This window comes from Megalops cyprinoides, chromosome 1, assembly GCF_013368585.1.
Source record: "Megalops cyprinoides isolate fMegCyp1 chromosome 1, fMegCyp1.pri, whole genome shotgun sequence".
In the NCBI taxonomy this organism is placed as follows: Eukaryota; Metazoa; Chordata; class Actinopteri; order Elopiformes; family Megalopidae; genus Megalops; species Megalops cyprinoides.
Genome location: NC_050583.1, coordinates 11,370,359 through 11,383,239, shown reverse-complemented (window position 1 = coordinate 11,383,239; position 12,881 = coordinate 11,370,359). Strand labels below are relative to the sequence as shown.

The 12,881-nt window shown below is 44.4% G+C and overlaps 1 protein-coding gene across 1 annotated transcript; it reads left to right on the top strand.

The window, feature by feature from the left end:
- The first annotated feature begins 352 nt into the window (after positions 1-352).
- On the top strand, positions 353-10,209 carry mri1 (methylthioribose-1-phosphate isomerase 1). Its single transcript, XM_036528227.1, has 6 exons — positions 353-685; positions 4,177-4,400; positions 7,151-7,320; positions 8,580-8,756; positions 9,129-9,353; positions 9,866-10,209. Exons 1-6 carry the CDS (start codon positions 554-556, stop codon positions 9,997-9,999), a joined length of 1,062 nt encoding a protein of 353 aa, XP_036384120.1. The 5' UTR covers positions 353-553; the 3' UTR covers positions 10,000-10,209.
- The last annotated feature ends 2,672 nt before the right edge of the window (positions 10,210-12,881 follow it).

Genomic DNA, 12,881 nt, shown 5'->3' with positions numbered 1-12,881 from the left:
TTTGCTGTTCTCTGTGAGAATTGCTCTGTGTTCGTCATCTAACGGGTTTTGAGGGGGTTGCGAGTCTTTTGTGAAGGAACTTCAATGCAGCGAGGGCTCTGTGCTTTGTTGGTGTCTGATGGTGTTTTAAAAAGGGCGCAAGAGACGACGTCTGTCTTTGTTTCCTTGCGCTCCGAGATGAATGAAGTTTTTCACGCTCGCATTGTGGTGCGGCACAGAGACCCTCCTGTTATGCTAATAAAACTAATCTGACTGTTAGATTTTCAAACAAAGGGAAGGAGTTGGCTCAGCACGGGGGAGCGGCGCACGCAGTGAGAGAAATCTGAACGCGCGAGGTGGGCGTGGACAAGAAGGCAGAGTTTCCTGCCAGAGAGGACACGTGGTTCCGTGTCTGTATGTCAATGTGAGGTTCTGGGTTTCCGCATTAATTTTCCAGCCATTTGTTTCTGCCTCCGATCCACTTTTAGCTCCCGGATAACATTTGAGAACGACAGAAAGAAGATCGGTGTGCCGTGTCTCACGAGTGACGAGTACGGTTTTTATCTCAAGCGCCATGACGCTGGAAGCGATCCGGTACCGGCCCGGGTCCCTGCAAATTCTTAATCAGCTGCTTCTCCCGCAGGAGACTGTGTACGACGAGATCCGCTCGGTCCAGGACGGCTATGAGGCGATCAAGTCAATGAAGGCAAGACCGCACTGTCTTCCGAGCCGTGTCCCTGTGGCATTTTCCTGTGACAGGAAAACTGTACATTAATAATGTTTTCAGTTGCATCATTGTGTGAGTGTGGTTGTCTTTGTGTCAGTAGGAGTGCGGGCTTGGTCTTTGTGTGAGCGTATGTGCATGTAGTCGCGCTTGTTTGTAGCTAGCTATGTTCATTTGCATACGAATGCATGAACGTGTTCAGCCACATGCTCATAGGCGTGCTGCATGCGTGCACGATATATATATATATATGTATCTAGCTTTGTATTTATCATAGTGTCAAGCGTTTTTTGTTTTCTGATCATAAGGTGTGAAATGGTAGCTAAGTGCACGGAGTGCCCCCTGACTGCCTGTCGCTAGTGCCGCGGAAACGGATTATTTCGCTGGAGATATGCAGTGAGCTCATGTTCTGACATTATCTGCTCAGCGTCAGTTAGCTATCTAGCTAATCAACGACAGTCGGATAGCCTCCTTCTACGTCACGAAGAACTGACTGTTGTCGTAAATATATCGATATGTGGCGTTCAAAACGATTCTTTTTAGTGGTTCGGTTCCTTTCGTTCAGTACAATAAAATGATTCGAATCTTTGACTCACTGATTCGTTCATTTCCATATCCGGTCGGGCGGCATACACGAATCTGTAGTTTTATTGCATTTAAAAAAATAACCTACATTGTTCCAAACATCATGTCCATTATTAGCCTGCTCCGCGGGAAAACAGCACGTATGAAACCAAATGATAAAATCATGATATCCATAACGTGAAACTGCACCATGCTATTCAAACAATCATGCAGCCGCAAAGTATACTTCATCTTTAGGAAGGTAATAGAACCCCACATTTTAACGCGTAGGCTTATAATAAGTACATGTCATTTGCTAAAACTTAAAAAAAATGCACTGAGGGAAAACAGAGCTATGATTATATCCGAAACGAATAACTTCGTTTTACAAGTTTTTTGGGGGATGGGGGTTGGGGGGGGGGGGGGGGGGGGGGGGTGGTTTTCCAGTTGCTCTTCCAGTTCCAGTTGTTCTTCCAGTTACAAAAGGGCCCACCTTGGGATGCGTTTTTGTTGTTTAGTTGAATATTTTGAATGAAGTTTGTTTGTGTGTCCTGATTGTGGCACTAAAATAAAAAGTCAGACTGAGGGCGTAATGGTTTCGACCGACCCCAAGCTAAGTCTCTCGCGGCGATATTTATTTTGAATGAGCAGAGACACAATGGGGCAATCGCTCTGTCAGATAGCTTAGCTGTGCTTCAGAACTGTACTAGCCTACTTAAACCAGAAGTATCACGATTTTAAGGCGCAGCTATACCGGTTTCCAGACAGTTTAACTGCGAATCACACGCACACACATGACCTAACATAACTGTGTAACAAAGTAACATAGCCTACATAACAAAGTCTCAAAAGAGGTCATATTTAAAGGAAGAACATAATCTTACGTTTAATCATAAACAACAGCTAACGACAAAAACAAAAAGAATCATGGGAACACACAGTTCCTTAACAGCAGTGGCTAACTATCAACCGACTATCGATAGTCGGTTGATTGTACAAAAGTTGTACAAAAGTACAATAGTACTACAAAAGTAGTCTAAGCATCATAATTAAAATAATCCACAAGACCACTGTAGTTTACTGAACTATTCAACAGTGATTCAGGTCAGTCAGTAGAGGATGTTTCACGCAGTACTCTTTGGAGTCGTACAGAACCATTGTACTGAGAACATTTCGGGTCTCATCGTCAACATAGAGAATCTTTCGAGTCTGAACGAACCGTTGTACTGAGAACTTGTCAACAGTACATCAGGTCAGTAAGGGGGGTTTACAGTCTTCGTAGTCACCGGATCTTTTGAGTCTGAACGAACCTTTTCAACAGTACATCAGGTCATTCAGTACACAGTTCACAGTAGGGGCGTTTCGAGTCTTCCTGAGTCAGTCACATCATGCTATAATCACCATGGTCAGCATAGTCACCGAGCCGCTGTGCCGAGATGGCCATTGGGAGGTGCTTCGAGTGTTTTACCATTTCAGCCATTGGTTAGTTGTCGTCATGAACATACTGCTGATACAGTTTTGTGATAGGCTGCTTCATGGACAGACCGCATAGCTAATATCCACTGGAGGGAGGCTGATAGCTGCTATGCCAGCTAATCAACGCGCATGTTTGCAAAGAGGAAAGAACAAATCTTTTAGACTAGCGATTCACTACGCTCAGTACACCTCAAAGATTCGTTCAAAAAGATTCGTTCGTTCACGTACTGCACATCACTACAATACTCAGATGACCGTAAATGACTGAGAACTTACCGCGCCAGATCGTCCAGTCCAGTCATTAATTTGTGTCGTAAGCTTAATCTTTGCCTTAACACGATTAATGAATATTTCAGAAATTATTTATTATACTCTTATTAATGGTTTATTGTATTGACACCTGTACCTTTAAGGTTTTAGACAACAGTGTATCGCATGAGGTCATAATTGATGGCAATCGTGGAAATCAATGCTCTAATTGATTTAATCGATTTCTTTAAAAGCATTTATGCAAGCTTATAATGCCGAGATAAAAAATTATTGACGCCGACCGCTATACGCATGGCTTCCTATCTAAGTATCAGCCTTAGTTTCCCTTTTTCTGTTCAGCGCTAGACACACGCTGTCACTGCCCACACACTTTCGCATTATAACTTTGGATCACACCTTGATCTTTTTCATCTCCTCTTTGTCTTTGGGCCAGTCCAACACTCTCTGAATACGTTAGTGAGTCCATCCCTATCTGGCTGCAGGCTTTCTGGATCATGCTGGTTTATGGCACAAGGCAGAGCTGCATAACTCTGGCTCTTAAGGCCTCCAAACCAGCTGGTTTTACAACAATCCTTAAACTGGAAAACACTATCAAATATTGTCAAGTGTCAAAAATACACATTAAATAGTCAGGCATCCTTGTGTGGGGGGTGGGCATCCTGATCTTAGACCTGTGCTTCAGGGCAGCAGATACTCAGACCAGGGCAAGAATTGGGGAGGGAATTTGGTTCAATTAGTGTGGATTGAGATGGTTGTGGTTCCTGTCTGGAAAGGAATCCTGTAGACACTGAAGCCTATCAGGATGAGCTTAGAGCAGCCCTGCTGCTGAGGCATTGGCCAGCAGTATTTCATTTATGGAGCTGTAGTGGTTGAACCTTGACCTGGATGTGAATCCACAGATATAGTTCAACCTGGCACACACACTGCAGTGAGTGGGTGTGGCAGGCTATGCCAGAGGTCCCAGAACACTGCTCCTGGAGACATTTTAAGACCCTGGTGATGTCATAATCCATGCCCCACCCCTTTATGTCATAGTCCCTCCTTCTGAATCACCTGAGCAGTCTGTTAGTGTGGGTAAACATATCCGTCTCTTCTTTCCACATTGCAAGTGCAGTCCACATGGCGTTATGTGCGCTAACTTCAAGGTGCCTGTCTCCCCCCAGGTGCGAGGCGCCCCCGCTATTGCCATCGTGGGGTGCCTGAGCCTTGCCGTGGAGCTGCAGGCCGGAGGTGGAGGGGAAGACCTGGTGTCCTTCATCCGCGACTCCCTCAGCCACCTGACGTCCGCCCGCCCCACCGCGGTCAACATGGGCCGAGCCGCCAGAGAGCTCATGGAGTTCACAGAGAACGAGAGCATGGACAAGTCGACCGAGCAGCTGAGAGAGAGGTACAGGGAGACAGAGAGAGAGAGGTGGAGGAGGCCAGGGGAAGTCAACTAAGGAAATATGTAGAGGGAGGAAGGGGAGGCAAGGTGAAGTCAAATAAGGTGAGAGATGGAGAGGGAAAGATTTGTTCTGGTGGTCGCTCTGGATAATGGTGTCTGCTAAATGAATGTAATGTAATGTAAAGATCACTCAGTTGTAAAAATCTTTTACATATCTTTAAAATGGACCAGGTAATGCCTACAGAGTTGAATTAGGCCACTTATTTTTTATAAGTAGAGAATTCGAAAAGCGCATGCATACCAGCATAAAGCCTTCACAATCAGCTTAGACCAATCAGCGGTACATACAGTGGAGACACTGGCCAACACTCACAAAAATGAGCCAAAAGAGCAAAGGTTCAAAAAACTCAATAATTTTTTTAAAAACCAAAAAAAAAGCAAATAAAACCAGCCTGAGAAAACAGTCAGCAGAAAAATAAGAGAAGCTTTGACATTCAACATTAAGAAATTGAGTCAAAGAATACAAATATATACATAGTTGACTGACATTAAGATACACAATTAAACAGCCTTTAATATTACTGGGGCATGAACAGGCGCTACTATCTAACAGAGCACCTTGTGATGGTCAAAGATACCAGAGTGAGAGTAACATACAGCCAGGTATGGAATCCATATTTACAGTCTTTCGATCAAAAAAAAGGTTGTCTCAAAATGCCCTGATGAGGCAAAGAGACCAGGCTGTGTGACCAGCGTAGCCTCGGAAGCGATGAGATGGAGGAACATTTCCGTCTTTCCTGCCAAAATTACCTCCCCGTTCGGATCATCCTGTCCCCAGATTCCCCAAAGGCATAAGCTGTAAGATAGAGAGTGTAAAAATACTGTTGGGGAACATGCTGAATCTGTTGAAGATGGCAGCTCAGCTAGTTTTAGTACAGTCCATCTATAGGGCAAGACGGGGAAGTAATAGCTATCACAATTACAATTAATTGGCCTAATTAGTTCAATGGCTTTCGGATTTTATGGATACTTCTTAATTGGTTGGTTATGTTGTGTTCTTCCTTGTGGATCTTTCCTGTGTCCATACCTATTGCGATGCAGTGTAGCCTGTCATGCAAGTAAAGTACTTTTTTTGAATTTGAGAGATGGAAAAAGGTCAACTGAGCAGAGAGATTGAGAGCGAGAGAGAGAGAGAGAGAGAGAGAGAGAGACAGACAGAGAGAGAGAGAGAGAGAGAGAGATAGGAGGCAAGCAGAAGTCAGTCCAGCGAGCTGAGAGAGTGAGTTAGGGCTCTTTCACATATAAACACATTAATCGATTACTCCTTTGGTTGCTCTCGGTGTGCGAATGCTGGAGCCGATGCGAAACCTGAGCAAACCGGAGGCATTTGATTCCCGGGCCCTTTTCTCGACGAGCTGGATTTGCAAATGAATTGTGCGGCGTTAGTGAGCAGAGTCTTGCCAGGAAGCACGTTTTTTTTTTTCTTTTCAGGAGAGGACACCGACGGCGCCTTTGTAGAAAAATCAATTAACAATTAAAAAAAATGGCAGCTCCAATTACGTTAAGCTATTGTGCGCTGCAGATACCCGTGATAGTTTGCTCATTCTGTTCAATTCTTATTCAGTCAGAGTGTTCAGAGCGTCAGTTCGTGTGGTTCATGATGACTTTGCATATAATAGAGATAAAAATCTCTGTTGAAATTGCACTTCTGTAGGAATCTCTTAAGAAGTACGCTGCCGTGAAATGTGCTCATTCATTTAAATCCGTGCCTACGTTGTTCCCGGCACCCAGCGAGAGCAGTTGAGTTACCATGACGATTCTCAAGTGCGCATTCAAGATTCTATATCAGAGCACAACTGTGTTTTGGTGCCTAAACAGTCTATTGAGATGCAGTACATATCAATAGTGGGTAACACTTGGGGGGGGGGGGGGGGGACTACATTTTATCTGCTGGTTGGTTTTGTACATTTAGCTAGCTGCAGCTGTTAATTAATATAACTGGTATTACTCATTTTATTGAGCATGTTGTGCCGGTACAGAATACCAGCAATGGTTTCTATAGCCTAATGGTATGGTAGAGCTGATCGTGCTGGCTGGCTTTCAGGGCTGGAAGAAATGCATAAAAGATGAACACCTAGTGAGTTCTCCGCGGTCGTTAGCAAGCCATAACTTCCACTGCAGTGAATTTCAGACTTTCTTTCTCTCCAACAACTGATGTTTGCACCTGGGGTTGTGATCAGGCCATACATCAGAAAGGTGCAAGGCTAGATATCACATGCTAAAATGTGGATGTACCCCTTAGGGGATGCAAGAGGTGAAGTGGGAGAGAAAGGGGGGAAGCCAGGAAAAGGCAAAAGGGCAGGAGAGAGGTCCACTGAGGGAATGAGGGGAAAAAAATAGGGAGTAAGTGAGGACAAAATCAGCTGTGTAGCTGAGGGGGAGAGAGAGAAGAGCTGAGAGAAGTGCACAGAAAGAGCTTGAGAAAAATGAGTATTGAAGAGTGAGTGGAGATGAGTGTTGAAGAGTGCGGGCATCATGTGTAACTGGAAAACTTGTAGGTATATTGAATCAACTTTAAACTATCACTCAATAACCTGTACACTGTGAAACGATGTTATCTATTTCATTACGTGGCAACTCTTACAGACTCGTCAACTCGGTGAAAAATCCAAGACATGCACGGGTGAATCTCACGCCACTCAGTATGTGTAACACGTCTGGCTCCTCCCTCTGCCCCCCCCCCCCCCCCGCAGTGTGATTGGCTGGATCGAGGAGATGCTGGAGAGGGACGTCAATGACAACAGGAAGATCGGGAACTACGGGGCACAGCACATCCTGTCCGGGGTCCCCCGGGATTCAGTCACCATCCTCACGCACTGCAACACGGGATCCCTGGCCACCGCCGGCTACGGCACCGCCCTCGGTAAGACTCAGGGAAAGAGGGAGAGCCGTGCTCTTTCTGCCGGGCGATAAGCAGTGCCGGTTCCCCTGGGAGGTTGTGACCTTTCGTTTACTAACCGATTTAGCCCTTGTTCAACAGGTGAACTGATTTTCCATCCAGATAATCATGTCGCTTAAACAGTTGAGAGACCTTAAGGCTCCTGTGCAGCTTTAGCTGGCCATGCCTGATTTATTTTCTGTAATTTGATGATGTTTTAGTCATTTGATACTCCACTAGTGCTTGTTTCAGTGAAATGTCAGAGTTTCAGATTTATTTACTGTGGCTTCATGCTAAATAATGACTTTGCCTAAATCCTGCTGATAATTTTCCTGTCTGCTTTGTTTTCCCATCGGAGTAGCGTTGTATGAAACGGTATTGAGTGCTGATATGTGGTGAGGTTTTTCAGGCTGCTTATTGTGACATTAGTGGAAAGTAATGGTTGCTATTATGAGTACTCTTGTAAGATATTATAGTATTGTTTTCAAATAAACACGAGTCTTCTACTCTGTTGTTTGAGGTATAAATTATTGCAATGAAATTATTGGTATTGCATTTGTATTATATTATCACGATTGTGTTCATTTATTCTGCTGTTGATCCAAAATATTGCTATATCACTGCTTACATTTCACTGGATGGATCATTAGCTGTAATACATGAATATAACATCAGAATATTTCCGTGCTTTGTAAAGTAAATGATTAATGAGGCACAGGGTAGGTGGCTCATTACTGAGAGTAGCTTGTTGCAGTAATATGTGTTGAAAATACTGAACATTAAGAAATGACAAGCATCAGTATAACGGTGCACAAATCAGTGAGTTTACTCTTAGGGAAAGCAGTCACCATAGACTTCTCACTATATCAATTTGCCACTATTGTCTGTCGATATGAACCCAGACAAGTAATTTTGTCTGGGATCCTGTGACATCATCCAGATTACTTTTACTGCCTGGTCCAAATGCTTGTGATGAAAAGTTGATGTATACTGAATTTAATTTAAAATCGGAGTTTTTTTATGTATTTAAGTTTGTTTGGTGTGTGATTTCACAGCTGATGTTAGGTGATGTCAAACCTGAGCTGCGATTTTGTGTTCTGGGGTCAAGAGGCCAAGAGAAGCACTATGGATTCAGATTCAACCAGAAGTGAAAAATAATGAGACCAGCACATCAAAAATACACTGCTGTTGCTGTGTGTTGCTGTCTCCTGACCTTCCATCTGCGTTCTGTGTGTTCTGGCCAGGGGTGGTACGCTCACTGCACGCGCTAGGCCGGCTGAAGCGTGTCTACTGCACCGAGACCCGGCCCTACAACCAGGGCGCCAGGCTGACGGCCTACGAGGCGGTGGCAGAGGGCTTCCCCGCCACCCTCATCACTGACAGCATGGCAGCCCTCACCATGAGGGAGAGGGGCATCACAGGTCGGGCTGGCAGCAGGGGGCTGCAGAGTTGCTCTTTTTGAGTTTGTGTGTGTGTGTGTGTGTGTCACTGTGGTCTTGTGTTGCTCACTCCAGTCTGGCTCACATTTGATATGCTGGGCTGTGCTCTGTGTGTGATTGTATGTGTGTGTATGTGTGTGTGTCTTTTAGTTTCTTATACTTTCTGACATTACTCTCTACTCTGAGGTTCCTTTTAATATTGTTGACTCCTTATGTGGCTTTTTGCTTGTGTTGTACTCTGCATCACTTGTAAGTCGCTTTGGATAAAAGCGTCTGCCAAATTAACAAATGTAAATGTAAATGTAGGTGTCCATTGTGGCCCTTTGACACCCTGTTTTGTGGCTCTGTCTGTAGCGGTGGTGGTTGGGGCGGACAGAGTTGTTGCCAACGGAGACACCGCCAACAAAGTGGGAACCTACCAGCTGGCCATTGCCGCAAAGCACCATGGGATACCCTTCTACGTGGCGGCCCCCAGCACATCTTGTGACCTGAGCCTTGAGAGTGGGAGAGATATTGTGATCGAAGAGCGCCCCCCTGAGGAGCTGACCAGTATCAACGGCGTGCCAATCGCTGCCCCAGGTGGGAGAGAGGGGGATAGATAGAGGTGGGAAATGGAGGCAAGATGGGGGGAGGTCACGGAAACGCAGAGAGTGAAGATGAAAAGGAAGAAAAACAATAGGGCAGGGGTTCCAGCAGGATCTTTAATTGATTAGAGTAATTGAGATCTAAATGCTATTCTTTAATTAATCCTTTGGCGAAGCTCATATACCTTCACCCAATACTGAGTGACTTACGTTAAATTAATTAGAAGACTTCAATTAACAGCCCCATTGATCTTGGGAATTAAGAGCTAATTTTAACAGAACCAAGTGTCCCTCTGGAGGATTATGGCTGGGAAAAAAACGGGATGGTAGGGGGAGGAGATGGATTTAGATACAACATTGACAATACGCTACAGCAGTAGAAATGGGCTCTTGTGCTTTTACCTAAGATAAAACTGTTTGACAATCTGTGAAGTCAGTCTCTGTGTCCTCCCTCTCTCCCTCTCTCTCTCGCTCTCTCTCTCTCTCTCTCTGTATGTCTGTCTGCAGGCATTGAGGTGTGGAACCCAGCGTTCGATGTCACCCCCCACCAGCTTATCACTGGAGGGATCATCACTGAGCTGGGTGTCTTCCTGCCTTCTGAGCTGCAGGCTGCGCTGACTGGGCGCCTCACTGCACTTTAGGGACCCCCGCTGGCCGCCATGTGCAACTGCACCTGGATCCTTTACCATATTCACAGACACACTGTAACACATAATACTACCACATACACAGTTATACACATACTGGAGTATGCACCGTAATCCTCACACACGTGTCCCATGGTGCGCACAAACACACACACACACACACACACACACATAAACACAGAAACACACAGGCACATACATACACAGTATCCTTCCCTCCTTCTTTCACTTCTCTCTCTCCTCACTCGTCTGTCTTCTCCCTCCTCTCCCTCTTTTGGCAGCCTGGATCCCTGAACTTGTGCAGATCGGTCTCCTCACTCTTCCTTTCCAGGTGTGTTGTGCTTTCAGTCTATCCCAGACATCACCACCGTATGGCTCAAAAAGGTGATAAGCTACCATCAGCTCCATCCCAATGGAAGAACCTTATATTGCGAGTATATAGAAATGAAAAATCGGTATCTTTATTAACATGTCTTAGAAATTTATGAAGATTGTATGAAAACATATTCGAGTATAAACCTTAGATTTCTAGCTATGTGAATTTCATATGTCAGAGGCAAAGAGACATATGTGTGATATATTTCATGTCCATGAGCTGGTTTTGTCATTACATGTTGTACAGTTCTTCCATGAGGGTAAAACCAATACATTTTTCTTAATTTAGTATAAAGTATAACAGATACGCTGCAGTCCTCTTTCAGCCTGTATGTAAATATATGAAGTTCAATTCTTGTGTAAAGAATGTGCAATAGTCTATAAGCTAACATAAGTAATGCCAAACAAAAGACTAATCAATATAGTAAGAATCAATAATTAAGTGAGTTATGAAATTGCACGGAACCAAAATGTTACATGAACGTTTTTTTTTGTTTATCCTTTTTAGAAAATTTTATAGAAATGTTTTTATGAAAAAGTAGATTTTTTTAAATGGAGCCCTGAAACTACTTCACGTTACTGAATTCTGAGGCTGATAAGAGCCAAAAAAAAAAAAAAAAAAATATTTAATTGCTCCAACCAAGAACTTGCTCAATCCCAAGCCGCAGCTGCAGCAGAAGAGACTGGCATTTCGATGCATAGCGTTTCCTGTTACTGTACCGTACCTCCTCTACATGCAGTAAATAGACCCACGCACTGTACTGAATGTCACGGGCCCCTGCCCAAGGGGCCTCCGCTACTCACTGCCTTACACTACCAGCTGAAACCACAATAAGGAACACAAAGAGCAGGGGACAGACAAGCAGACAGACAGACAGACGAAGAGACAGTGACAGAACGTCGACACACACTAGCAGACAAACTGGGAAGTGGAACAGAATAGGGGGGGGGGAGCACCCGAACAAATCAAAGGACACACTCACTCACACACACAAACCGTCACAGGCACACGTACAGACCTACAGACAGGCTGACAGACAGTGGGATGTGCATGCTAACGAGGACTGGCAGGTATGGCGGTGTGTGCTCGCTGGCCTTGTTCGCTGGATACAGAGCAAGGTCACTGTATGTCAGCTGAGACTGCAGTTTCTCTTACTGCAGTGAGATTGACCTGTAGGCTCTCCAGCTGCCCCCCTCCAGGTACCACAGCAGCCACAGGGAGCCCCAATGGTGAAAAAAAACCCAACTATATACAGTACCCAGCCAATTTTAGAGTCCTTTGGGATGAGGGTGGCCACCTCTGATTTTGCTGTTCCAATCCACACTGTTCCGTATTCTGGGACAGTTCTAGAAGCCGACATCATCACAACGTGTTTGTCATGTGTCAGATTTACACGGAGGGACGGTTCTAATCAACACTTCAATGTCTTTGTTTTTTTTTGTTCGAGAAACAGTAAGAAGGGAGGGGAGCAGTAACATTTGAGAATAATGTAGCAACTGTGTCACTGTCCGTGTAAAACAGATTGTTTCATTTATGGTACAAGAAATGGTTTGTTTATTATCATGATGATTATTCTTTGACTGTGATCATATTTCTGTGATTCTTGGTGATGAACTGTTGTTTAAGAACATGACAGAGAGGCCTCTCTCGCACAACACTGGGCTTTGCACACCGAGCATCTAACAATACGGTGAACTGCCAGCGTGCTTCTTTCACTGTAAAATTCCCCAAACTGCACCTTTTTGTCTGTTCATCTGAGACAGGGTATCTACACCTGGTTGCTGGTTCAATTCCCCACTTGGACACTGTTGCTGTACCCTTGGGCAAGGTACTTAACCCAGTTAACCCAGTTGCCTCAGTTAATATCCAACAGTATAAATGGATAAAACTGTAACCTATGTATGTAAGTTGCTCTGGATAGAGCATCTCCTAAATGACAATAATGTAATGTACACCAACAGGTGACTTCCTCAGAGTTTAAAAAACGTTTCACGTAATGATTATAGTCCTCTGCTGTCTGCTCGGGGCTTTTTTTCCTGCTATCCATCAGTCTTCATGGACTAACCTATCACAAAGCCCCTTGCCTTTCATGGCTTTGGAATGAATACACTTGGCAGAATTCATGGCTGTTGTAAACAACCTTAGTTTTAAAGCAGAAGTGCAAACTGACTTAGGAGCCATCTAACACAGACAGGTCTCTTACAGTACTGTATTTGGCTTGAAGCCAGGCTTTCACTTTTTTTTTTCACATTGCGTCCCTGGCACTTTTTCTTCTTTTCAAATGTAAGATTCTGCTGTGTGCATGATCCAGATGGTTTTCCTACAAATGATTGTTTTTCTTTAATCAAAGTACACAGTATTGCTGGCCTGGTTTATGGGTCTTGCCCTGTGAACCAGCAGGGAATATGGCTAATAGTGTTATGTGAGAAGGCCTCTCTATGTAGGTATTATTAACCACAACAGGGTTCAGTTTTGTATTCTGTGGAAATGGTTAAAACTG